The sequence below is a fragment of the Mus musculus genome, chromosome 19 (genome assembly GCF_000001635.26).
Source record: "Mus musculus strain C57BL/6J chromosome 19, GRCm38.p6 C57BL/6J".
In the NCBI taxonomy this organism is placed as follows: Eukaryota; Metazoa; Chordata; class Mammalia; order Rodentia; family Muridae; genus Mus; species Mus musculus.
In genome coordinates, this window is record NC_000085.6 from 41,287,914 (window position 1) to 41,315,362 (window position 27,449).

The 27,449-nt window shown below is 47.2% G+C and overlaps 1 protein-coding gene across 2 annotated transcripts in view; it reads right to left on the reverse strand.

Annotated features, from left to right (window-relative positions):
• Pik3ap1 (phosphoinositide-3-kinase adaptor protein 1) overlaps positions 1 to 27,449 on the reverse strand; it is a 112,562-nt gene that overhangs the window by 15,373 nt on the left and 69,740 nt on the right. For both annotated transcript variants that reach the window (XM_006527472.3, NM_031376.4), the window contains 5 exons: positions 20,523 to 20,618; positions 14,510 to 14,704; positions 10,299 to 10,364; positions 8,391 to 8,596; positions 4,840 to 4,912 (listed from right to left, as the gene is read on the reverse strand). In XM_006527472.3, the coding sequence (XP_006527535.1) occupies positions 4,840 to 4,912; positions 8,391 to 8,596; positions 10,299 to 10,364; positions 14,510 to 14,704; positions 20,523 to 20,618 (636 nt within the window). The remainder of the gene's footprint in view (positions 1 to 4,839; positions 4,913 to 8,390; positions 8,597 to 10,298; positions 10,365 to 14,509; positions 14,705 to 20,522; positions 20,619 to 27,449) is intronic.

A 27,449-nucleotide genomic window follows, 5' to 3' on the forward strand; every position in this document is an offset into this window, starting at 1 on the left:
AGCTTTGCAACCAGCCTCTCTGAGTTAGCCCCCTGCCTAAGAAAGGGTCATGAACACCCCCGATGTTTAAGTGGGGTGTCACGAACACCCCTGATGGTAATAAACTCCCCTGCACACCAGGATCGCTTTAACAACCCCATCTTCTTAGTTCACTGGATCCTCATAAAACCCAAGAAACTCACACTGTTACTATCATTCCCAGAAGCAATGAGAGCACAGATGAGTAAAGTTGTTCCCCCATCGCACAGCTGGACATGCCAAACTGAGATGTGGACCCTGGCCCTGAAGTCCAGGCTGCTCCCCACTCCTAGGGTCAAGGGCCTCTTGCTCCTTGAATTTACTAAGGATGACAGATGAGGGGGTCTGGGATGGGCAACCTATCCTGACAACAGTGGCCCTTAGCGTTTGTGACCAAAGTCCTCCACGCGGAGGACAGTGACTTCTGAGGCTGATTCATGGTAAAAACGCACAGACCTTACCCAGCTCAGTGTCAACCTGACCTCTTCAAGGCTGGGCACTGCCTTGTTAGTCCTCCAAAGATTTCGACCTCAGGGTCCTGGGAGCATAAATAACTTGTGCTAGTGGGCAGAGTAAGCTGTCTGGTATGCCATCAGCTTACACACACACACACACACACACACACACACACACACACACACACACACTTGACCCTGTGAGTATGAAGCAGACAAGGGAAACCATGGGAGCAAGGGTTAAAGAGAAGACACTTTGGAATTGTGCTTTGTTTCAGACACTGCCTCTCCTTGCCACGTCTGTTCTTCCAGGGAGCAAGCGAGCAAGCGCAATAGGAATTCAAAGGCAACCCTTCTTGCCCAAGCCAGAGTCCCACCAAGAAAGCTAATGAATAAACTAGAGCCCTATGGAGAAGCAGCATGGGGGCTGTATGGACAGGACACAGCGAACAGCCTGCAAGAACAGCTCAAGGGTGGATTGCTGGTCTTCACGGGCCCCACCATTCCTCATTCTAGAGAAGCTGGCTCTAGCAGTCACCGGGTCCTGGTGGCAGTCAGCTCCCCAGTCCTTAGTGAAATGGGGAGTGTTACTCATGTCCCAGGCTCTTTGATTACCCGGCTGGAGAAGCCCTAGTTGTGCTCACTGCTCTGGGCACGGAGTGTGGCTAAGGCATGCTCTCACGGGTGAATAGCGAGTCTCAGAGCCCGTGTGGATATACCATTCTTTCCTTTCCGTTTCAGTTTTTATCTGTCCTTTTTTTTTTTTTTAAAGCGAGCCACTTTACAACCTTTTTAAGGTTTCCAGACCGATTGATTTCACTGTGGTTAATCTCCCACCACTTCTATGAAGAAGAAAAATAAAAACACACAGGAAGAAAAGGACCAGAGGTCAACGGTTTAAAACTCGGCGACAGGCTAAATGTTTCTAAAACACTGCTACTCTTTGCCCGAAGGCACGACGTCAGGACTGATTTTTTTTTTTCCCATGTGTATTGATAGCTTTCCTGGAATGTATTCCTCTGTGTTATTATTTCCCTTTGTGTTTTGGGACGTTTCTATTCCACGGGTGATTATAACCCTTCAAGGAAACGAAGCTGCACAATGAGTAGAGGAAGGGCCCTAGACATGGAAGTGATTCAGTCGATAAGGCAAGGAGCAGAACCCAGGTTTCCTGAGCTTCCGCTGGCTCTGCCTCCCAGGGACACACCTGGAACACAAACATCAGCTGTCTTCCCTGTGGGGACACAGGATCAACAAGCGCCACCTGATTGACTGTGCCATCGACTCCCTATACCACAAAGCCACTCCCTGGGGCTGAAGACCACAAATGGAGGATCCGTCTTCAAGGGTCCTCGGTGTTCCAAGCCGGATGAAAGAAAAATGGTAATATGTGTCATTTTCTATGGCAACTGCAGTTTCCAAATTTGAATCAGTCTGGGGTCAGAATGAGTTACCCTTCCTAGAAAATGTCACACAGATTGAGGTGCCACTCACCAACCCCAAGGTTCTTACTGGTTGATGAGATGTGTGCCAATGGTTTTCAGTGGCTTGGGCAACAGAATTCTTTCTGCCAGTGGCCCATAGTATACATATAGAGGTCCTGAGGCCCACACAGAGTGCATTGTGAAAACCCACAGAACAGAGCATTGCAAGCCAGTATGTAAACTTAGAATTAAAGCTCACAGTTTAATAAGTCATATCTACCCAACCACAAATGATGCCCTCTCTTTGACAGGTGCCCTGATACCTCCTGCCTGACCCCAAAGGACAGAATCCAATTTCTCAATACCCAGTGTTCCTGGCCAGAACAGGGCACCATCTCTCCTAGAACCAGAGCTATAAATAATTGTAAGCTACCACGCTGGCACTGGGATCCCTCTGGGTCCTGTGTGAGAGCAGCAAGTGCTCCTAATTATGAGCCATCTCTCCACCCAAAACTGTGCCATTGGGAGGTGGTGGTAGCTTTAAAAGGTGGGGCCAAGGAGAGGCCTTTAGATTATTGGAGGCTGCCCAGAAAAAGACAATGAGAACCGTTTCTGTCTTTCCCCCTTTTTGTCTCCTTTTCAGCGGTATTAACTAGGGTTTTACTGCTGTGAACAGAAGCCATGACCAAGGCAACTCTTATAAGGGCATTTAATTCAGCTGGCTTACAGGTTCAGAGGTTCAGCCCATTATCATCAAGGGGGAACATAGCAGCATCCAGGCAGGCATGGTGCAGGAGGAGCTGAGAGTTCTACATCTTCATCTGAAGGCTGCTAGCAGAATACTGGCTTCCAGGCAGCTAGTATGAGGGTCTTAAAGCCCACACCCACAGTGACACACCTACTCCAACAAGACCACAGTACAGCAGCAGGGCCATAACTTTCTAATAATGCCACTCCCTGGGCTGAGCATTTACAAACCATCACACCAGCTGTGGGGGGTTTTGTTTCTCTATGTTCTCTGTACAGCCTCTGATATCCAGCCTCATCCCAAGCCACAGGATAACAGAGCAACCAATCACAGACTCAAAGATACAAAACTGTAAGCCAAAATTCACCTGGTTTTCTTTACTTAAAAAAAAAAGCCATTTTGTTTAGGGGAGAGAAAGTAGGTGTGTGTGCCATGGTATAACAGTGGAGTTCAGAAAACAACCAGAGAGAGTTGATTCTCTCCTCAAACGTGGGTCACCAGACTTAGCAGCCAGGTCCTTTTATCTACTGATAGGCCGGGTTGTGGAGGAAGGCAGCAAGGTGCAAAGGCCCTAAGGAGAGACCTGTGCTTTCTTGTTGGAGCAATTGCAAGGGAGTTATTAATGCTCAGACCAAGGCAGAGGAGATTGAGTACAGAGGTCACATAATGTGAGGCCTTGGGGGCCACAGCAGAGAGTCTGCTTTTCCTCTGAGTGGGACAAGAGCCCCCAGAGTACTGAGAGCAGAGTGTGGCATACTCCGATATTTAATTTTTTTGCATATCCTCTGCTATTTTTAATTATCTGTCTGTGTGTGAGGGTAATAGTACATATGTGCAGTTCCACAGAGTGGCCAGAAGAGGGCAGTGGACCCCCTTGGAGTTGGGGTTAAATGTGGCAAGAATGACCCTGCTGGAAACCAAATTCAGGTCTTCTAAAAGAGCAATACAAACTTTTAACTACTGGGCCATTTTCCTAACCCCTAGCGTTTTGTTGTTGTTGTTATTGTTATTAGTTACATTTTTGTGATAGAATCATATTGTGTAAACAAGCTGGCGTCAAACTCACAAATAATTGTCCTTCTCTGCTTCATAAGAACTGAGATTAAAATGATTTGCCATGACACCCAGCCATATGACACTTTATCTATAAAAGGACACTGACTGTAGGTTGGAGGATGAACTGCAGAAGGGTGAGGGTACATAAGGGTAGAGCTGAGTCCGGAAGCGACTGTACTAGCTCCACCAAGAGATGGCGGTGGTTTAGCTATAGTCATGGCACAGGAGAAAGAGCCACACTTAGCCTGCACATTGGAGTCGGAGTCCTGGGAATGAGGAAATGAGGTAGCAGTGATTAGGGCAGGAAGAGGCATGCCTGGGACAGCAAGCAGACCCTCCAGGTGTCCTGACAGAGACAGAATACAGAAGCCTACAATGGCCCAGAGTCTTCTCAGAAAGGGGGCTGCTGGACTGACCCACAGTCCCGTTATAAGGATGCAGGTTGTGAAGGAGGAGCCTGAGCAAGAGGCTCAAGAGAAGTCACCTGCCCACAGCTGAACACAAAAGAAGGCCAGGATTTTGCTTAGTTCTCTTAGTAAGGGGCTCCTCTTGCTGAAGTCGAGCACAGAGATCCAATGTGCTGAACACTCCTTGCTCAGGACAAGTGGTGTCACATGGCTGGTGTCATGGGAGGTTTAGAGGGGACAGAAGATCGCGTTCATAGTATATATATATAACAGTCATTCATGGCCCTACTGTCACATAGTGGGTCCCTAGATACTCGTGATAAAGACTGCCCACTCTCAGGAGAGTGGGGTTTTTCTCTGCTCTGTTGGTGCCCACATTCTCTTAAATGCTAAGATGGAGCCAAGAGAGAAGATGGAACAATCCTCTGTGCGTGGGAGGGGGCTCTTTCCATTCATTCTCTCATGGGAGGGGACATGCTTTTCCTGGTACTCCAGCATTTATAGAAGGGACAAGATAAACCTGTCACCTCAAAGGATCTCCCTGTCTAGTGAAGGACCTGGATCTGAAAACAGACGCTGGGCAAGCAGTCTGTCCACTCGGGACACAGCAGTAGGGAGGATCAGGGATGGCAGCAATGGCATCCCCTGGTGATGTGACATCCCCTGGTGATGTGACACCCCCTAGTGATGTGACATCCCCTAGTGATGGAGAGCTCTGAGAAGCCACCTACCTGTGTGCTTCCCAGACTTTGGCTTCTCTTTCCGTCTTCGGGTGATGCTCTCTCTTAGTCTTTTAAGATTTTCCTGGAAAATGATTCATTTGTTGTTTAAGTATCCAGCAGAATGGCAGCCTTTGGATATTGGAATTCCATTCTTACCCAATGCTCTTTATAGGAACCAGGAGGCTACCGTCACATCTTTCAAGATGGCCCCCAGAGAAACTCAAGTCTGATAAATTGTGCCTGAAATGTGCTATTTTTTTTCTACAGTAGACTCTACTTTCAAATGCCCGGTCCCATTCTCAGCCTCAGAACCCACTGCCTTCCTCCACCCATACCTCATGACCAACCCCACCCTAACAGACTTGAGTTCATTCCTGTGTCTGACTGTGCTCTCTGCTCAGTCCTCTGACCTCAAGAGACCCTGATTTCTATAAATCTGTCCCAGGCCTGGGTCAAGGCTACCTCCCTGAAGCCTTTCCCAGATGGCCCCAGGCCTTAGTGCTGTCCATGCCAACCACGTGGGCTACACTGCCTTGCATACAGTATATGCATGTGTACACATATGTACCCTGCCTCTTCAAGCACACCATGGGCTTTCCAAAGACCAGGTTCATGGACCTTTCTGTAATTCTACCATTTAGACTGCTGTAGTCACTCAATAAATGTTGACTGGATACATGAAGGTCAACATTAGTTTCTAACTTAAGTCAGTGCATAGCAGCAGTGCCTGGGCATCCCGGGGAGGGTAAACATCTGAGTACTCAGTACCCTGGGGATGTCTAAACAGTCTGGTGGGAGTCTCGGGTGGTAATGAGAGAGCCACAGGAAGCCAGACTGGAAGGGCTGGTTGGTCTGCAGCTGTGGGCTAAAGACCAAGCAACAAGGAACGTCATATGATGGTCATCATAATGACCTGGGGGTGAAAGAGACAGAGGCAAGGAAAACCATCTAGTGGCCAAGTAGTTGGCCTGATGCAGGTAACCAAGGAGGACATGGCTAGAGGAATGAAAAGACACAAAGGAAAACCACCACAGAAACAGGTGAGATCTCCAACTACTGCCTATGAGTGGGAGAACCCCAAAGTCTGTCTGGGGTCTTGAGAGATAAACAGAAAGGACACTACGTGGCTAGACAAGCCTCAGGTCTAGTGCCCCTCAGGAGAACATGTCCAGCTAATAGCTGCAATTTCGGAACTGGACAAGAGTTATCTGCACAAAGGAAGAGCTATAGAGAGTCTAGGCGGTGCCCACACACGAGGGAAAGGAATGAGAAAGACAGAGGAACAGACAGAAGCATTGGGAAAAGAAAGTGGTTACCCCAGGACTAGCTGTCATATTACCGTCCTGGACAGTGGAGGCTGTCAGGGTATAGACTAATGTGTACTTCTGCCAGCTGGGTTTTTCTGCTATGAACATGAACCCCAGCAAGTGTCCGGGAACTCTGAGCAAGGTAGTGCGCAGGGGTGGGTCAGCTTCTTGAGTAGGTACGGAGAGAAAGCTGATGATTGGTCTGCACTATAACTACAGGCTTTTCCACCCGTGCCGCAGTTCCTGAAATAATGACTCTGAGACTTGTTATTTATTAATAGCTGCCTAGGCCACACGCTTTGGCCCATCCCCACTAGCTCAGAAGTCAATTATGCCATTTAAACTAGTCTAAGTTCTCCTCAGTTTCATGTGTCTGTCTCCTCAGAGGAGAGTTGGGGCAAATCTGTTCCCAAACCTGACTCTATCCCAGAGTTCCTCTCTCCCTGCCGGAACTCCCGCCTCCTACTTCCTGCCTCAGCTAATAGGCCATGAGCTTTTTATTGACAGATGATGCTTCCCTATGGTATACAAGATATTCGCTAACACTGCCTCAGGCATGAGAGATGCTTTTCTTGGCTCACACTCTCTCCCTTCCCTTCACAGGTCAGAGGGGGAGAAATGGAGGCTCAGCAAGCCCACACCATCCAGCTGTAAGAGGCAGACTAATGGTATGACTTGGGCTGCCAGCTCCAGAGACAGCTTACAGCTACTTTGTCACATGGTCACAGTACTTAATGTGGAGGGGGAAAAATCAGTTTGGGGCCAGTAGACTTTGCTCAGGGCGGCAGCAGTTCTAGGGCTCCTAAGTGAAAGGGGCCTGGAGCCCTGTGTTTAACATCACAGGGTGCCACCACCCTTAAGACCCCCTAGAGAGGGAGGCACCTGGGAAAGAGCGTCCTCATGTTAAAAACACAGCTGGCAGAGTTAAGGACATGCAGTGGTTGAGGTGTGGGGAGGGGGGTGTAGACTCTAGAGCCTGTGAGCGAGTCTGCCCCGAGCAGTTCTTCTCCAGTCTGAGCCTCAGCTTCCTGAAAATCAGAGGCCATGATGTCTCCCTGACACTTGTGCTGTGAGGAGCCACAGAGAGTCATCCAGGCAAGCTATAGCACACACAGTATCTGCTGGGCAACTGTCAGAGCTCAACTAGGGCTGTCTTCTGCTTGTCCTGACATCTTAGCCACACCCCCAAAGGCACAGCTCCCCTCCCAGGGTCAGATGCCGCTGCCACTTAGATGTAGCTGTCAAGTCAGGTAGGGACACCAGGGACTGTAATACACCACTGGGGAGACCTTATCATTCACTAGAGAAGTGGACTTGAATATGTCCCTTAGTTGCCATGTCCTGATTTTCTCACTTTTAATGTGAATATATGAAAATTGTGTGTGTGTGTGTGTGTGTGTGTGTGTGTGTGTGTGTGTGTGTGTGTGTGAAGTTGTTTATTTTCTCATAAACATTCTCAAACCAGCTGGTGCATGCATGTAATCCCAGCACTCCAGAGGCAGAAGCAGGTGGATCTCTATAAATCTGAGAACAGCCTGGTCTACACAGTGAGTTCCAGGTCAGCCAAGACTATATAATAAAATCCTGTCTCAGAACAACAACAATCTTCAGACCATACAGATAAAGCAGGACTCTGCTGTGAACCCCAGTCCTCTCTTATGTGCCCTGCCAGAGGGCAGCCCTGGGAGAGTATGTTCCGTGTTTTACAGATCTTTGCCTTTGGTTATATTGACAAAATGCCTAGAGAGATTTGCAGTGTGTGTGTGTGTGTGTGTGTGTGTGTGTGTGTGTGTGAAAGAGAGAGACAGAGACAGAGACAGAGACAGACAGAGACAGACAAATAATCAGATAGACAGACAGGTTGATTTAACTCAGGAGGTTTAGACTCTGTAGCTTGTAATGTTAATTTCATCCTACTTCTTGAGGTCTTTCCAAGTTTTCTTCCTATCCTAAGGGAGTGAAGATCCACTGTGAGGGAGAAGCAAAGGACCCTGAAGCTCTCAAGCAGAGGTGGCAGGCCATGTGCCGAGGCAGAACTGGAAGATAAAGGAACTTTGTTCCTGACCTCCAGCCTCATAAAGAAAGCTTTTAGCCAGGGTTCCAGACAAGGTCACTCTTAGGCACAGCCACTGAGCGGGATACACAATGCTCGCAGGTTCCCCCATCCAGTTCCAATGTTATACATGAGCTTCAGCTGCCTCCTCTATGGCTGGGAGGTGGGGACGGGGAGAAGGGGCATCGCTGGCTACCTACCTGCTGGAAGCGGAAGGACTCGGATCGCTTCTTCTGATTGAGTTGCCACTCTTTGAAATGCAGCACGGCCTCGTCCACGTTGACGATGCCCAGCTTCACCTGCTCCTGCAGGGTGATGAGCTGCCGCTGGCCCGGGGTCTTCATTCCAGCAAATGGGTCGTAGATGCTCGATGGCGGCCTGTCCCTCCATGGCCTCACAAGTGGCTCTGGAAAGAATGGCAGATAAAAAATGGCAGGCACTGACTCCCGGGAACAGGCCTGCTGTATCCAGGAGAAACATTGACGCATGGAACAAAGAGAAGGTGGGGGAGGATGGGGAACCAGGATGGGAACGTTGCCGATAATCCCAACACTATTGCATTCACACAGATAAAGCCACGACACGGGTGGGAGGGGTGACGTCTGCTGAACACACGGAACTTTGACTTTGAAGGCGTCTATGGCGGGGTTTCTTCACCTGGAGACTGCTGCTATTTTGGGCTGGGTCGTCGCTCTGCATCATGGCGGCTCATTCTGTGCATTAGAGGTAATGAGCACCATCTCTGGTCACCTCCTACTGGGTGAGTTTTCTTGGATTCAACAACCCAAAATGTCCCCAGTTGTAGTCTCCCCTCCCCCAGCCTGAAACCTGCTTGCTCAGGGGTGGAGCTTCCTGCTCATTCGTTCTGCCACGCCCACTGCTGGAACCTGCGGAGCCACACACGTGCTCACCTTTCTACTGGATCAGAGATTATTTGGCGGAAATCGGGTCCCCTCCCCCTTCCTTCATAACTAGTGTTGCAACAATAAAATTTGAGCTTTAATCAGAATGAATTTGTCTTAGCTCCGTTTCTTCTTTCGCCCCGTCTAGATTCCTTCTCTTACAGCTCGAGTAGCCATATCAGTCGAACCGTTCACGTTGCGAGCTGCTGGCGGCCGCAACACCCAGTTATTGCTATGTGCCCTCTGGCAAGGAAGAACAAAATGCCCTCTCTATTTGAGAATCAATGTTCTAGATATAAATCCCCTCATAGAACAGAAAAGTACTCAGGAAGTCTCCAGCCGGGAAGCTTTTCCCAGACCTGTCTCTGAACTGATGGGCACAAAAATAACAATGAGGTTGCCGCCTTGGTCCGGTGGCACAGATATAAACTAGGTGCTTAGTGCTGGCAGGTTGTCCTCGGGCTGTTTTGTATCAACCTCTATTTCATCACGATTAAAGGACATCTTTCTACGTCAGAGGTAGGAGGCCAGCTTGCCGGTCTCCAGGCTGCAACCTGAATTACTTGCCGTTGGAGCCTGTGAAGACAGCTTGACATCATATGTCTCAGTTCATGGAGTATGTTCCAGATTTCCCCTGTGACCAGTCTTTGAGGAATCGCTTCGAGTGCTTGCACCCCACTGGGGCTGCTTTTCCAAGCAATCTTAAGTGGGAAAGGGCTGACTACCTATACTGGGCATCAGGAGACTAATCAACGTTTGCCTGCAGTTCTCGGTGCCTTTCAAATTTCCTTAAAAGGTCGTTGGGAAAACTGGATGTCCCGGTTGCTATAAGAAAGTAACTTTGATCAAAGTTGACACAAAGCAAGGTGGAGCTGGTAAAGACGAGGGCAGCAGCTAGTTCAAGATGGAGCTGGGCCCACTGCCATGCTGTTGGCATTGGCCTCAAACCCCTCCCTGTTCTGTATGGATACCCGTCTATTAGCCCTCTCTGTGGGGTCGGTTTGTACAATAATCTGGGGTGCTCCAGCCTCTCCCCCACTTTCCTTTGCCTTCAGTAAGGGGCTCTGAAGCATTGCCCCTGAGCTACGGCTCGGATCTCTCTCCATAAATGCCACATGTTGCTGTCACGCTTGGCCGCCCTTGTTACGGGAATCTTCCCGGAAGTTCCGCTTGTGTGTAGGAAGTCAAGGGCACACCCTGGCTTACCTTTTCTGATGCTCTCAGAAGAAACGTAGAAATTCCCGAGCCGCTCCTGACTTTTTTCTGCAAAAACTGTGAAAGAAAGAATATTCTGAGTGGAAGCAAGACGTCTTTCTCGGAGACACTGTCACACGTTTACAAAAAAAAAAAAATATATTAATCTCGTGCAAAAATGAAATAGACGTGACCACTGTGCACAAATTTCTGGATGAAAACAGTGTAAGAGCAGAGAGTATCAAGTCAAGGCAGGGCACACACACACATGGGCTCTCTCCGCTAAAAGACAAGCCAGACAGAGGATGTCCACAGCATGTCTAAAGACTCAGATGGGTGGTGGTGGTAACACACATCTTTGATCTCAGCACTTGGGAGGCCACGGCAGGTGGATCTTAGTTCAAGGATGTTGGCTTTGGCCTCAACCCTCTCCCTGTTCAGTATGGAAACCTGTCTACTAGTGCTCTCTGTGGGGTCGGTTTGTACAATAATCTAGGGTGCTCCAGCCTCTCCCCCGCCTTCCCTTTGCCTTCAGTAAGGGTCTGCAGAGTGAGTTTCAGGACACCTAGGGGCACATAGTAAAACCCTGTTTTGAAAAACCCAAAGAGAGAGAGAGAGAGAGAGAGAGAGAGAGAGAGAGAGAGAGAGAAGGGGTCCAGGGGCTGGAGAAATGGCTGAGTTGGTAAAACACTTGCTGTGTGCCAGGTGTGAGCTCCCCAGCACCCGCATGCATGCTGGGTATGGTGGCTCACATCAATAATCCCAGGACTGCGGAGTTGGAGATGAACAGAGTTCTAGAGCTTGCTGGTTAATAGCTGAAGTGGTGAGCTCAAGTTAAATGAGAGATGCTCTCTCTCTCTCTCTCTCTCTCTCTCTCTCTCTCTCACACACACACACACACACACACACACACACACATACACACATGCGTGCACACATAGACAGAGGTGGAACAATTGAGGACTGCTCCCCAGCACCCAGCTTTAGCTCCAAGTGCATCCAAACAAACGCATGCACTAGCACACACTACATACAAGGAAGGGCAGAGGTGGGAGAGGAGAGAGGGAAGGAAGTGTGCCAGGATCCCCACACAGAAGCATCTGTGAAGACCCGTCAGCTAGAGAACAAGAGGAGGCACCTAGTAGGTCAATCCGTACTCTAAAGCAGAACTCTACCCGGCAGAACGGGTCAAATGTTTCCCTCCAGAGGCACCAAGATGGACCCACTGGTGGGGAACAGGCACAGGACAACAGAGATTGGAAAGTGAACCATTTTGTTGGTGGTAGCTCCCTGGGCTCTGAAGAGGACTCCCTTAGTTCAAATCCCAGCCCCGCCACTCATGTATCATATGAGCTTGGATGATAAGCTTGACTTTCTCCATGTTCCTGTGTCTTACACAGAGTGAAGGCTACAAGCATTGGGTTGTCATGGGAACTAAGGGCTGGCGAGTAGCAAGCGCCTGGAGCACAGCCCGCTGCTTGTAAACACGCACCACTAGTCCTTATTACCATTATTCATTTCTAAGCTTTGAGATGGACGCCCCTGGGGTAGCGGCGTCATGCTAACTAGTCCAAGTGATGTTTCTTCAGTGCCTCACAGTTTAAAGGTATTTCCTTATGTAATATCTCATCTGGCCTTCAAAACAAAGTTGTAGCAGAATACTGTCATCTACCAGGACATGCATCAATGTAGACACACACTGTCATGATAGCCATTTATAGATAAGGAAACTAAAGCCCTAATGGGTAAGGTGACTTGTCCAATGCCCTATGCTGGGTTGAAAGAAGTCATCGATTGTAGGTGTGTTAGTGTGTACTGTGCGAAGGTTACCCTTGTGTTGTTCGAATGCTGATTTCTCTGCCCCTATCTCTTGTTTCAACCTGGACATGGCATTGTAATGCTTATGTCTAGAATCTCCTGTCTCAACTTTGTGTGAATAATTCTTACCCTCTATTCTCTGCCTGGTCAATAAATACTGATCACCCAATGGCTGGGCTGAAGAGAGAATAGGGGGAAAGCTTTATGTCAGACAGGAGAGCAGGAGAGAGAGGGAGATTCAGATTGGCCACAAGGCGGTGGGTCAGAGAAGACATAATGGGGAAAAAAAACCATCTGAAGCCCAAAGATCCAAATCAATAATAATATGCAAGCACAATGAGATGGGGAGGGAGGTGGCCAGGTTAGCACAGGAGGTTACTATAAACCAATGTTGCCCAGTATTGAGGTTTCTCTGTGCGGCTATTGGGCACTAGCAAAGATAAGGAAATACAGTTGCCGGATTAATTCAAGGTTTGTATTCATAACACAATAATTAATTTTACAAGAGATACATCTCTTCCTAGCCACTACCCCTGTTACACTGCTTGTCTCTGCTGCCTCTCTGCAATGAGCTGCCACCTCCTCTCCCATTTAGGAGTCACCAGTGTGTATTTGTGGGCTCGGAAACTGGCCCTGAATAAAGGATTTGATTGCTAGCAGTATGTCAGGGAAGCGTCCACCTGCCTGGATTTAGAATCACCAAGGAAACACACCTCTAGGTGTGCCTGTGAGGGCATCTCCAGAAAGGTTTAACTGAGGAGGGAAGACCCACCATGAATGTAGGTGGGTCCCAGACTGAATACAGCTGCGCTGACCCATCATGTCTCTGCTTCCTAACTGCAGACACCACATGACAAGCTACCTTATGCTCCTGCCTCTGCAGCTTCCACTGTTCATACTGCTACATCCCCCTCCCTGACCGCGACAGGCTGTACCCTTAAACCCCGAGCCACAGAAAACCTCTTCTTATTTAAGTTGCATTGTCACAGCAATGAAAGGGTTAACTACCACAGGAGGTGATGGAGGTGAGACTGGAAGTGGGTGAAGTAGTAAATAGTGGGTTGTCAACCACTGCATCACCGGGTGATCGTGATCGCACAACCGTGCCTTTCAGAGTTCTCCCGCAACAGCGACAAGCAAGCTGCCAACTCCCATCATTCACAGCCTGAACAGTGGCCCTCTCTGCTAATTCCCTGAGGCTTTCAGTCTGCCCTGAAATGGGCAATGAAGCACCATGTATCAGAGAAAGCCCTCAGTATAAGACCCAGCAGTCCATGTAGGGAGTGTGGTGGGGGGCTAGTCAGTGGGCAATATCCGAACAGACCAACGGAGATGTTTTCTGAGGAGATGGCAAACCTTGGTGACACAGAACTTCCCACAGCCGTGCTACAGGCTAGCGTAGGACTGCTGGACTGGGTAAAACCAAACCAAAACCAAAGAAGTTAGCTACTTGAAACATGGGTGCATCCGAATGTATTTGCTGTTTATATGCAATTCAGAGTTAACTGGACATCCTGTATTTTATCTGGCAGCCCCAACCCAGTCACCTGAGGCTCTGGATGGGTGCTACCTGCCCCAACACAACTTCCACAATACACGCTATTAAAAATGGATGTGGGTAGTGGCAGTGCATGTCTGTAATCCCAGCACTTGGGAGCAGAGGCAGAAGGGTCCCTAGGAGTTCCCGGGCAGCCTGGTCAAAATCCTGTTTCAAACAAAACCAAATAAGAGTTCAGAGCTGGCAGTTTTGCTCATACTGAGCATAAAACCATATTAATAAAATCAGGTCCCGAAGTGTAATAAATGTGCCTTCGATCTCTAACTAGCGTCTCAGGAAAAACAATGAAGAAGTCAAACTAAATTCTTGCCAGCTTTCATTAGCATGGGTAAGCAGACAGCCTGATTTAGTGGCTAAAATATTGGCTGTGGAGTCAGGGTCACTGGGGCCAAGCCCTGGCACTGCTAAGTTGTGACTGATCTTTTGATCTTCCACTTCCCGTCCATAAAATGGGGATCAAGGCCCTTGCCCGAAAGGCTATTGTAAAAAATTAAGTGTGAAGAATGTTCCTGGTAGATTTCAACAAGTGCCAGCCATTAAAATGATGAACGGCGACGACAGGACAAGTTATGAGATAGAAATGTACTAGGTTCTCATTTACCTCTGGCCTTACGATTGTGCATGAATGCTTCCAGAAGGCAGCACTGAATCTAACCACTGTCCCTGGTGTAGCTCCAGAGTTCGTGCTGACCTATGACCTATTGCCTTGGCTGGCAACCATCCAAAAGAAGACAATCTGAGCAACACTTCAGAAAGCCAGGGAACCAGGATGTTCCTGCTGAGGCTCTCAGAAGACCCCCCCAGCCCTCCCCCCGCCCTGCTGAGCACCATCCCTGGCCACACTTACCTTTAGAAATGTATGGCTCATTGTCAGGCGGTGGGGGAGGGCCAGGAGCGCTGGCCTCTGGCCTGGGCACAGGGACAGGGGGCCTGTTGGCTAGGTCCACAGAGAAGGTCTCATCTTCATCCACAATGTGATAAAGTTCCTCCCCATAGGGATGGTGTTGTTCTCTCTCCCAACTGGCCGGTTTCACACTGTTACCTGAAACACAGAGAAGGGGGACTGAGTACAGAACCGTGGTCCGGGAAATTGCCTGCCTGAAGGTGGTAAGACCGAGCGAATGTTCTCTGTTGCCAAAGTAACAACCTGTGACCAAAGGCTTCCCTTGGGGTATCTTCTGTGCCATTTGCTCAGGACCCATGAAAGCAACCAAAAGGAGACCAAGGTCTCCTTCACCGGCTACCCACCCAGCCCAGGACAGGAGCCACAGGCTCGGTTGCCTCGATCTCACCACTAGAATTCTGTTACTCGTCTCAGCATAATTAAAGGAGAAGAGGATTCCAAACTCCAAAGCCTGAGGACACCCAGAACCACTTCCTGGTGTCTGAGCAGCATTGAATTGATGCCCTGCATCCTCATCACCAGCTACTACAGCGTCTCCCCGTCCTCTACACAATGGCTACGTGGTATGGCTCCTCTTAGCTGAGCATGGTTCTCAGGTAATTTCTCTGCATGATTCTTGCATCTGGTTTTTAATAAACCTGTTGTGTTGTTACTACCAGTAACCTCAGCTTCCACACAAAGAAAGAACCTGAAGCTTTGAGGATCTAAATAACGTGTCCAAAGACTCTGAGAGCCAGGCTGGTACCCAGGAAAGCTAACTCTACAGGTATCCTTCCCTCCAACTGTCTACTGTTTCTCACACCCTCACACTGCCCCCCACTAAACAAAACCACTGAGGAGAGAAGCTTGCCTCCCTCTTCTGCCCACCAACACCCCACAACCCCCGTGTTCTCTACAGTGATATGCTTCTTTGATCGACACTATTTAGTCAACAAATCTGCTTCCAATGTCTGTTTGAGGTATAGGGCCAGAGCTTGGGTCTCCTTCCTGTAGAGGCCACAGCTCAGTGACTTATCTGGAATTCTGTTTTTATTGCATCTTTTCTGAGCTGCTGAGAGGTTGCTTTTGGCTTCCTGGTGTCACGTGTCCAGAGGATTGGCCAGGCTGACCCTCACTCATTAGAAAACTCGAGTTCCTGGGCTCTGCCCTCAAGGTAAGTTTCCAAGTACATGCTTATCTTAACTCACACAATCGGAGACGGGAACTCTGGGAGAGGCTGTCCAACCGTAACAAAGTGAAGTAACCTGGTGGAGCTGCCAAATACCCCACAAGGTACAGTGGCTACCTTTGTCTTTCACTGTCTCTAAACACACTGACGGCCTCAGTTCCTCATCCTGCTTGGAGAGGCTGCCCTTTCTTCTTCGTGATAACTTGTGCCAGGCCAAGCCCCGCTCCTCTAAGTCTCAGTCACACTATGACTCCCCAGAGAGGCCATGCTGACCGCCCAGTCTTTACTAAACTGCTGTTTATGCTCCTTGAGTTTCGCTCCTTTGCTCTGTGGCCCTGACATAATGGGGACTCCCTGCCTCTCTCCCTCCCTAGTCTGTCAGCTGCAGAGGGAAGGCCCTGGCCCTGGCCCTGGCCCTCCACATTGTCCTAGAGGCAAACACAGATCATTCTATACTGCGCATGCTTGGTCACATGCTTAGATGGAGGGACAAATAAACTCTGGGTAAAATGTGAACCAGACAGAGATCCGTGTGGCAGATTTGAGCCTCCCTACAGTCAGCCTGCCTCTCCTCCCAGTGGTTTCCTGGCCTTGGCAGATGTTGGGGAACTCCAAGGACAGCTTGGAGCTACTACAGTGTCAGGGCAAACAGAGATCTCTTCTTCTACAGAAGGAGAAACTTTCCTGGCTTCAGAGGCCGTGAGAGGCGCAGACTCGTGGAGAAGAGATATACATAGGGTTTACTTCCTTAGCAACATCTACAGGAGGGCATTTGTAAGGAAGACTTTTTCTGGGAAGCTGTGTATTATTAGGAGTCCTGGGATGCCCTCCCCCATTCTGTCAGCCCCCACAGATAATCAGAACAATTCCCTTGGCTCCTGCTGCCCAAAGAGGAATAATTTACAGAAAAAAAAAATACCTAGGAGCCATCAGGTTCCCTACAAACAAAATATACTAGAGAAGCAAAAGAGAGCCAAATGACAGGAAACAAGTTACCTGCGGCCTAAGGTCATCTCAAAGGAACTCAGTCTGAGCTGTTGGACCCCTGACAGGATGAACTCTGAACTCTGACCCCTTTCTCAGCCTCTCCCATCATGATCCAATTATGCCATTAAAAGTCAGTAACTAATGATTTAAATAAATACTGTATACCTGTCAGGTACTGCACTGTGCCGGGATCCACATTTCACTGGGAGCAGAAAGTTAATCCTGCCTAGAACTCTTTATCACGTTACTGGTGACTGACTGTGTGAAGGCTACATGAGTGGAATGAGGGTCATAACAGCTGGGCCCAGGCCACCTGTCTTAGCCTTATAGCTATACCTCCTTTCTCTCAGTCACAGATGGCAGATCTGTAGGCCTCCCACCCCCAAAAGTCTTCAGAGCTGCAAAATGCCAAGAGATGTTTCTAGAATCATGTGAGACAGACATAGAGGCCGAGGAGAGGGACTGAGAGTGATTCCAGTTTTATCTGTGGTGTAGGGAAAGCTTCTGCGTGATACTTTGCGTGAAAAGTGTTCTAGATCCATTCGTAACTTCTGGCAGAAACTGTGTGAGCTCAGACCATTGAGCAACAAGACACTCTCCAAGTCGCAAGACATACTTCCTGAAACCCTGCGATTCTGTCCTGGTGTTCTATAGCATACATGTTCTCAAGTATATGAAAAGGCATTACATACAACAAAGGGTATTGGCTGCACTGAGGCTTGCCAAGCTCAAAGCTGAAGACTGGCTAGTCTAAGAAAGTGTCTAGGCAGCTGTGGAAAAGCTAATGCTTGGGCTGACAGTGCCTGCGAATGAACACAAAAGAAAACACGTGTATACAATATCAATATTGTATAAAAAATTGTAGGAATATTGTAGAAAAAACTCTGAAGACTCTAGGGGGAGGGAGAAAGAGAAAGAGTGAGGTGGGAGAGAGGAGGGGGAACTGAGAGACACTGAGAGAGGGACTGAGAGAGATTCTGAGGAGATACTGAGAAAGACAGAGACTCTTCTTACTGTTTTAGGGCCAGATATGATGGCTCACGCCTGCAGTCTCTGCAGGTGGGAGGCAAAAGCAGGAAAACTACCATGAGCTTGAGGCTTGCCTGGATTACACAGTGAAGACCAGACCAGATAGGTCTATATAGCTTTGTCTCATTTGTGTGTGGGTGGAGTGTGTGTGTGTGTGTGTGTGTGTGTGTGTGTGTGTGTGTCTGTTGCACCACTTGAAGTGTTATTATATTTATCTATTATCATTATAATAGTTAACAACTATAACACAGTGATAGGTGGGCATAGCAGGGACCCAAAAGAGTTTCCATTGTTAAAAAATAAAAAACAGGGCTCAGAAAGTGCAGATTTATAACCAAGGCTCTCACAGTTACCTGCTGACCCAGCAGTAGCAGAGTCACACAGAACTTGAAAGGAAGAAAAGTCCAGGGTCCTACTCAGCCTTGCTCGTGAGCCTGTGCCTTCGAGAGGACTCCAGGCACATGGAAGTCTGAGAACCACTGCCACAGGGAAGGCTGGCCCTGCCACAGGGAAGGCTGGCCCTGCCACAGGGAAGGCTGGCCCTGCCACAGGGAAGGCTGGCAAGCTCAGCTCCACCAGCATGCACTGGAGACCTGTGTATAGCAGGTATCAAGAGACAATTTCCTCATTCCCTTATACCAGAGTCATGACCAGCCTGCCATGTAGACTCTTTTGATCCCCTTAAATAACATTACTCCCCTGCATTCCCATGGCACCCAGCACATTTTTTTGCACTGAACTATGTTTTTCATATTAAAGGAAACCTCACTTGGAGTGTGTGTCTAACTCCTCTGCAGGACAGGGCTGAGTCTTACCCCTCAAGCAACACCAGGGGTCTGCACAGACTTTGGGTTTGATGAAGGGCTGCCGGAAACTGAGCATCAGATGAGGTCTGGATGACGGGAGGCTGCCATCTGGTCCCTATCCCACAAACTGCTCCTTTCATAGAAGACAGTGCAACTATGGTCAAAGGAGACACTCTAAGGCGGGCTCAGGGGCCAAGAAGAGCTCTGTAGTCTGCTTACAGCCTCTGACCTTGGAAGCTCACCCACTCTGTACCTCTGGTCCCTCTCTCCTGCTGAATGAAAGAGGTGGTACCTAATGTATAAAACCTTAAGTTAATTTACCCTAATCTGGAAAGGACCGACCTGCCATGTAGACTCTTCTGATCCCTGTAAATAACACATCACTCCCCTGAGTTCCCAAGGCAACCAGCCTTATTTATACATTAGATACTACTGCTTATACAAAAAGCATGGAATGGGTGATATACATGAAGCCCTTAAGCTTGGCCTGGAGCATTGCTGAAGACAGCATGGCAAGCCTGAGGCTAAAAAAAAGAAGTTATGCAGAAAAACCCATCTTTGCTCTATCCATGCCTCTCTTGGTGCCAAGAGCTAGCTGAGGAACTTGCCAAATAGCTGCCCAGACCTCTGTCCTAGGTAAAGAAAGTTCCAGAGTAGGAGTCAGCAGACATGTTTTAAGGATCCAGATAGTAAGTGTATCAGGTTCTGCAGGGCAACAGTCTATTGCAACCACTCAAGCCTGTACCAGGAATGTGCAAGCAGCCATAAATAATAGCAAAGGAATGGGCATGGTGAATTCTGATAAAACTTTATTAGCAGGTCAGGCTGCGGTTTGCCTATGCTACTCTAGAGATTTTCTTCCCCTTCTTTTTTTTTTTTTTAAGATTTACTTATTATTTATATGTGAGTACACTGTAGCTGACTTCAGACACACCAGTAGAGGGCATCAGATGGTTGTAAGCTACCATATGGTTCCTGGGATTTGAACTCAGGACCTTCATAAGAATAGTCAGTGCTTTGTTTGGTTGGTTGGTTGGTTTTTCGAGACAGGATTTCTCTGTGTAGCCCTAGCTGTCCTGGAACTCACTCTGTAGACCAGGCCTGCCTCTGCCTCCCGAGTGCTGGGATTTAAGGCATGCGCCACCACTGCCGGCTTCTTCCCCTTCACTGCCCGAACCATTTGACCTCCAAGCCTCATGCCCTAAGAACCCTGCTTCTATGGCGACGTGACTGGCATACCCACCGTACTCATAAATGACTGGCAGAGTGAAGCAATTACTCACACAATGTAACACCTTGTATGTCTGAAAGCACCTATAGTAATGACAGCAGCCATGATGATAACCCTTGGTCAACCCTGGTCCTGGGTGAAGCTTACTGTCACTGAACATTCGTGACTCTGACTGTGACCTGCCTCCTTAGTGCATCAGGTGGAACTCAGTCTCCTGATGCTCTGACCACATCCATCTCATTTTACAGCTGAGGAGAATGAGGAGCTGAGCCAAACACCTTGTCTGAGGCCTTCTGGGTAACTGAAGAAGTCAGGGAGCACAGATTGGGGGGCCATGCTCTTAACCCCTGCAATGTTGCCTCTGCTTGGCAAATAGGGTGCATGTCCTCTTCTTTTAGCAGAAAGCCAAGGCTCCTGTGGGGGTCACGTCTTATTTTTCTTTGGGTTGCCAGTTTCGATATCCAACACAGTGCTTTCTGCCCGCTGCAGGTACTTAGTTAGTCTTTGTCAAAGAAAAACCGGCATGTAATTTAAGTGATGTCTTCTTGGGAGCAACTGACTTAGTATAATTGGTGACTCCAGCTGTGGGATCTGGCCTGTCTCTAATCAGCTGATGGGGAAGATCAGGGCAGGTGTGGAGGGAGGCAGAGAGCCTTTAGTCGTCACATGCCATGTCTGTGGCGACCTGTCCCTTGAACACCAGAGTTTCTGCTTCCCTAATCAGTGACAACTTACCTTCTAGAAACTTGCGGATCATCGAGTCTTTAGTGGGCCGAGAGAAACTTTCTCCCGAGACTGGGTTACCTGCACTGGCCTGAAGCATTTCAACATCTGGAAGGAAAATGAGACAGGGTTGATGTGCTGTTCTTCCAGGCAGGCTCGTTGATTTACAGAAAGAACTGCAAGGTTGGGTAGTGTTAAGAGATTCGCACATTTACCCTTTCTCCTCTCCCTCTCCCCTTCCCTTCCTCCCATCTTCTTTCCTTCTTTCCATCTACCAATCTAGTAAGTGTTGAGCATTAAGAAAAGTGGTACCCACACCACCACAAACCTCTCCTTGGAATACGGGCCTCCAAAGACACAAATATGTTCATTTGTGATGAAAAGAATAGGTTTAAAATATATGGTTCAAAATGACACACTACAGTATGGCTTATTACATCAAAAAATGGGTACAGAAAAAATAGAGAACAAACAAATTATGATTTGTTCAAACAATGAAAGATTATGTAGCAGCTAAAAAAAGAGAGAATGTCCTAGAGATACATCTACCAACAAACTTATATTTCCAACACATAGTAAGTGCTGAAGTTAGATACAAGTGAATACATATAGTAATAGCTACACAGACTTGGAGAGCTATAGCACAGTGCTACAAGCTACCTATGAATTAATAAATGTGCAGACAGCACAAAAGTGCTGTCGAATTCCTGACAGTGGTTACCTTTGAGGAAGGAGCAAGAATGACTGGCTCCAGCCAGCCAGCAGAGGACTGTACCCAGGATCACAATACTTAGCCTTTTAACTCGCGTGTGTATGTGTTTGTGTGTGTGTGTGTGTGTGTGTGTGTGTGTGTGTGTGTGTTTTACTAAAGTTCCTGATAGATCAAATGAATCAGAGACCTTAATTCCAGCAGAGGCAGGCAGAGCTCTGTGAGTTTAAGGTTAGCCTGGCCTATGTATAGAGATAACAAAAAAGAATCCAAATATTCACGATCATATTTTAATTACTATGTTACCTTTAGGAGGCAAAGTGAAAGTTTACTTTTATATTTTCACAAATATACAGTATATGAATCATACACACACACACCACACATACATATGTGTATACACACACACACACACACACACACACACACACATACAATCACACATTGTTGCAAGGAGATATAGGCAAGACTCAGTGGTTTTCTAGGATAAGCAGTGGAGAAAGTTAGCCCACTGATCTCTTTTTGTATTTTAAGGAATTCTTCTGCCTATTTAAAATAAATGAATGAATATTATGATGCTGTCTATGCTAACATAGGATCTCTCAAATAATAATAATTCCATAACCCCAGTCCAATCATAGGAAACACGGCACATCCAAATTGAGAGTTTACAAAGTTATCAACAAGCAAAGGTCTTCTTCAAGAGAATTGGGACTGAGAAAGCATGAGAACCAGCCCTAACTGGAAGGGACAGAGGGACAATCTGTGGGTCACAACAGCTGTTGTGACTGTGAAAGAAAAGAGGATGGATGGTGGGAAATGGAGAAACCTGAACAAGATGCTAATGTTAGACAATGAGGGGCAAGAAATGCATGGACTTCGGTATTCTTCAGTTTTTCTCTTAAAAACAAAAATAGCACAAGGGCATTTTCTTCCCAGTGCCAAGTAGCAAGCCCAGGGGCTTGCATATAATAGCAAAGTGCTCACCACTAAGCTAGGTGCTCATCACTAAGCTGGGTGCCCACCACTAAGCTGGGTGCTCACTACTAAGCTGGGTGCTCACCACTAAGCTGGGTGCTCACCACTAAGCTGGGTGCTCACCACTAAGCTGGGTGCTCACCACTAAGCTGAGTACTCATCACTAAGCTGACTGCTCATCACTAAGCTGGGTGCTCACCACTAGCTAGAACACAAGCTCCAAAAAAAAAAAAAATTCCTTGTAAGGAGAGGAATAAATGAGCAGAAAGGTGACTTCAGCAGCAAAAACAAGCAAGCATGACACACGGAGAGGACCCTCTGCTGAGCCCACTCTGTCCTCCTTTGCTATCGAGATAAGCACTTTCTGATGGGTGGCAGAGCAGGCATATGTAGATAGAATGATGGAGGTAGGAATAAAAAAATCAAATTTGTTTTACTTTATAGTCTTTATACTATATAGTATATTTATGGTGTTTTCATTAATCCTTAAGAGTCTGACATTGGAAGAAGAAAAACTAGGCTTTGCCAAATGGAAGTTTGGGTATCAGATCACAGTGCATAAACCTGTCTTGATTCTTCCACTCCTTCCTTCCTTTGCTTGAACTGACATCATACCGGCAACCCAATACCAACTAGTCTTTTATGGGCTTCTACCCTGGTTCTCAACCTGTGGGTCACGACCCCCTTGGGGTTATTGCATAGTAAACAGCTTACATATCAGATATTTACATTATGATTTGCAAACATAGCAAAATAACAGTTATAAAATAGCAATAAAATAATTTTATGGTTGGGGGTCGGCACAACATGAGGAACTGCATTAAGGAGCTGCAGCGTCAGAAAAGTTGAAACCGCTGCTCCAGAGCATTCACACCCACAAGATGACTTGGCTTGACACAGGTCCGCGTCTCAGAGGCAAGAAAGCATATCTGAACTCGGCAGTCATGGTTCTAGGAAATGAGAACTACATCAGGCAGAGGCAGGAACTACCCTGGGGAAAGGTTGTACCCACAAAAGCACACTTCTTATCACGTCTCCAGAGGTGCAGCTTCCAGGACCCCCATAACCAACACGCCAGAGTCATCGCTCCCCAGAGAGACTCAGAACGCGGGTCCTTAGCAGGTTTTCACAGCTGCGTACAGCTCCTCCCACATCCAGATATGTGACCAATCAGGGGTCATTCTCATCCTAGGTAATGTTGCCTAGAAACATGGTTGACATTTGGCTCTTATCGGGTTACCAGGGTAACAAAGCCAGGAAGTCAAACAAAGGTCAAATTCTCATGCAGAAAGGGAAATGAAAAGTGTTTCTATTAATTTTGCCCATCGTTATCCCGGGTCCGCTCATTTCAATCCATTCTGCTTCTCTTTTCCTGACTATAAAATGGTGGTGGCGACGGCACAGCTCAGTAGGTCTGTCGCGAGTGTCACATGAGAAGCCTTCCCAGAGCACAGCACAGTGTCCGCAAATACGAAGGGCTGGATGAACGCTCTCTATTATTTTTGTTATTAAATCCTATACCCAGCAAAGAAAATTTCAAAATAGAAGACTCTATTTACATGTTAAGAATTTCTAAGGGGTTTGGTATGCAGCTCACTAGCAAACAGCTTGCCTAATGTGCATTAAACTGATTTTATTATTTTATTTCCAGTACCACAAAAACATTTTTTTCATGGCATTAAGAACTGAACTTAGGAAAAAAATTGACACTATAGCTTATATATCCTTATGGGGCATATAGCGATAACTTTTTTAAGACTTATTTTTATTATCTTGGTTGCAAGCCTTATTAACAGCTGAGCCATCTCTTCTATTTTTATTTGCTAAGGTTTATTTTTTAAGTTTATTTTTATTTATTATTGTTATTATTATTATCATTATTATTACTGGCATGTGTGTATGCATGCGTGTGTGTGTGTGTGTGTGTGTGTGTGTGTGTGTGTGTGTGTGTGTGATGTGTGGATAAGTGCCACAAGGGCCAGAAGAGGACATTAGATCTCCTAGACCTGGAGTTACAGGAAGTTGTGAGCTGAGTGACATAAATGCTGAGAACTGAACACAGAACCTTTGAAAGAGCCACAAGGGCTCTTAACACTTGAGCCATCTTGTCTTTTCTTTGGTGGTTGTGGTTTTAGGTTTCACGTAGCCTGGGCTGACCTTGAACTTATTATGCAGCAGATAACCTTGAACATCTGGTCTTCCAGCCCCATCTCCCAAGGGCTGGAATTACACCACTCTCGGCTCACACAATGCTAATTTGATGTATGTTTACCGTGAAGATCGGGTTAGTTAACAATTCCATATCTTCAAACAGTTATCATGTTTTTGCTTGAAAGTCTCTGAACTTCTTTTAGTTCTCTATAAATATATAATAAACATTTATGAACTGTAGGCACCTTACTGACCAGAGAGCAGAATTTGTGTCATTCCCAACCAAGTGGATACAAGTGGCAAGATTCTTTTTTTTTTTTTTTTTTTGGTTTTTCCGAGACAGGGTTTCTCTGTGTAGCCCTGGCTGTCCTGGAACTCACTCTGTAGACCAGGCTGGCCTCGAATTCAGAAATCCGCCTGCCTCTGCCTCCTGAGTGCTGGGATTAAAGGTGTGCGCCACCACACCCGGCTTTTTGTTGATTTTTTTTTTAAATTTTTATCACAGCCACTCTAACTGGACTGAAATGCTACCTCACCGTGGTTTCAATTTGCATTTCCCTGGTGAGTCACGTTGAACATTTTCATATATTTGCTGGCAATTTGCATATTTCTAAAAAGAAAAGTCTAAAGTCTATATTAATTTCTGATCAGTTTCGGGTTTGTTTTTTTGTTATCTGAATTGTTCATATGTTTTAAACACCATTTTTTTTCCCTTTGGATACAGGGTCTCTGTGTCTGGCCTGGAGCTCACTATGCAGACTGGGTTGCCCTTGAACTCACAGATATCCACCTGCCTCTGCCTCCTAAATGCTGAAACTAGAGGTGTGGAACACCACACCTGGGTCTAACGTTTTCAAAGATTTTATTTCTGTCTATGTGTCTTTGTGTCTTGGGGAGCTCGCACATGTGCGAGCTCCAGAAGAGGCGATGGGCTCCCCAGAGCTGGAATCACAGAAGGTCGTGAGCCACCTGTGGGTGTTGACAACCAAACTGAGGTCCTCTGAAGGACCAGTGTTCTTACCCACAGAGAGCTTCTCCAGCCCCCTGGACACTAAACTTCTATCAGATGAGCATTCACCCCCATTCTGTGGATTTTTCTCTTTAATCTTGTTCTTCTTTGCTCTATAGAAAGTCCTCAATTTGATATAATCCCATTTGTCTATTCTTGCCTCTTGCCTCTTTTTATTGAAATGCTGGGTATTGAACCTAGGGCCTCACACACGCTGGGCACTAGAAAATACCACTGAGCTACTTCCTACCTCATATTCGTCTTTTTTTCTTTTTTCTTTTTAAGAATAAGTTGGCTTTCATGCATGCCTTCTGCCTTCAACATGAGTTTGAGAATGTGTTTCTCACAATATTTGAATTCTCATCCATGATCTCAAACATTATATTTTCAATTTCCTCATTGAGACACACAGTTTTCTTATAGTTAAGTATACTTAAGGCTTGAGTAAGGTCTAAATACAACATGCCAGTCCTTACAACAGGATCACGCGTGGAAATCTGACTTGGTTTGCCAAACATTTTCTTTGTTAAGATTCCAGGACACCCAAATGTCCTCTTTTCTAGAGGGCTGGATAGCGCCCGCTAGGTGGCGCTATCCAGCCCATGCTGGCCCCATTCTGTGCATTGGTAGAGGCTGTTCTTAGGAAGGAAGCCTAAAGTCAGAGGCTATGAAGAGTCAGTAACTAGACAGCGAGATGAAGCAAGGGCTTGGGGAAGAGATGAAGGAAGTGTACAGCTCCAGGACAAGGCAGTAAAGGCCAGGAGCCAGCCAAAAGTCTGCATTCAGGGGACAAAGCAAAGTCAGAGAAAGGCAGCAGCTGAGAAACCCAGTAAACAACAGAGGCTTGGGAGACTGTCTACTGGGCATCAAGACAGAGGCACTGGAAACGGCCTCTGGCATCTTGAAGACTTACGTTTAAATGCTGCCTCTGACTCCTACTAGTTCTAAGTCCTTGGGCAGGTTCCTTGAAATAGGTAAGCTTCAGTGTTCCATCTGCAAAGCGGGGATAAACCGCAGGGCGCCTGCCTCATAGGACGGCTGAGAGAGATGACTAAGACAATGTTGATGAAAGCACTGAACCAGTGCGAGATACCGAATTCCTAGTTGTCCTGATTATTCTGAGGCAGCTTCGTTCTGAGGCTACGGAGACAAATACCACTAACGTGACACGAATCCTACACTTCTGTGGTTCAGAAGCCAAAGCGGGTTCTGATGGCCAAAATTAAGGTTTTCTCCTCTATGGAAAACTCAGCATAGATTTCATCTCTTTTCCTGGGTCCGGGGTTGTCTACATACCTGGGCACCAGGCCCTAATCCTGTTTTCAAAGGCAGCAATGCCAGCTTTTCTCACTGTGCCATCCATCTCTTCTATCCTCTGGTTCCCTCTTTTACTCTTAAGGACATCCGTAGTTATACCAGACTCACACAGAGAAGCCAGGCTAGTCTCCGTATCGCAAGGGCAGCTGGCTAGCAAGCCTAATTTTGCCTGTAAGCCTGAGTTCCCTCTGCACATGTCAATAAAACACGGCCACACACTGGGAGCACTACTCTGTCTCCAAGGCTGCTGTGAATTTCTTCCTATGTTGGGCTGGAGAGGGGGCTGGGATTGTGACGCACTGAAGGAAGTCCCTTGTGCTTGCACAGACCGGGCAACCTTGCCTCCAAGGACATCGGCTTTTGCCACCAGTGTCTGGATGTGTATACCCTTTAAGTGGAGGTCCGGAAAAATATTTTCTGTCCTTTCCCATTCAAAACATGGAGGTTGTCCTTTGACTTAATGAAACATAGAAATCTGAAACCTGTTGCATCCAGAAGCCAGGTAGACAACAAGTAGCACCGGAGTGACCAAAAACCGCAGGGAGTTCTGTGGGCAAAGGGATTTGCTGAAGCAGACACGGGGGGTTGGGTAAAGCAGAAGAAGAATACATCCTTGCATTCCAGGATGTTCAAGGTTTTGTGATTCAGACTCCGAACACTTCACCTTCACCACTTGTCAGCTAAAAATAACCTGAAATGCGTCGGAAAAGTGCAAAGTTCTTTTCATCTCAGCAGAAGAAAAACAACAACAAGAAGAAAGCAACACAGGTCGCAG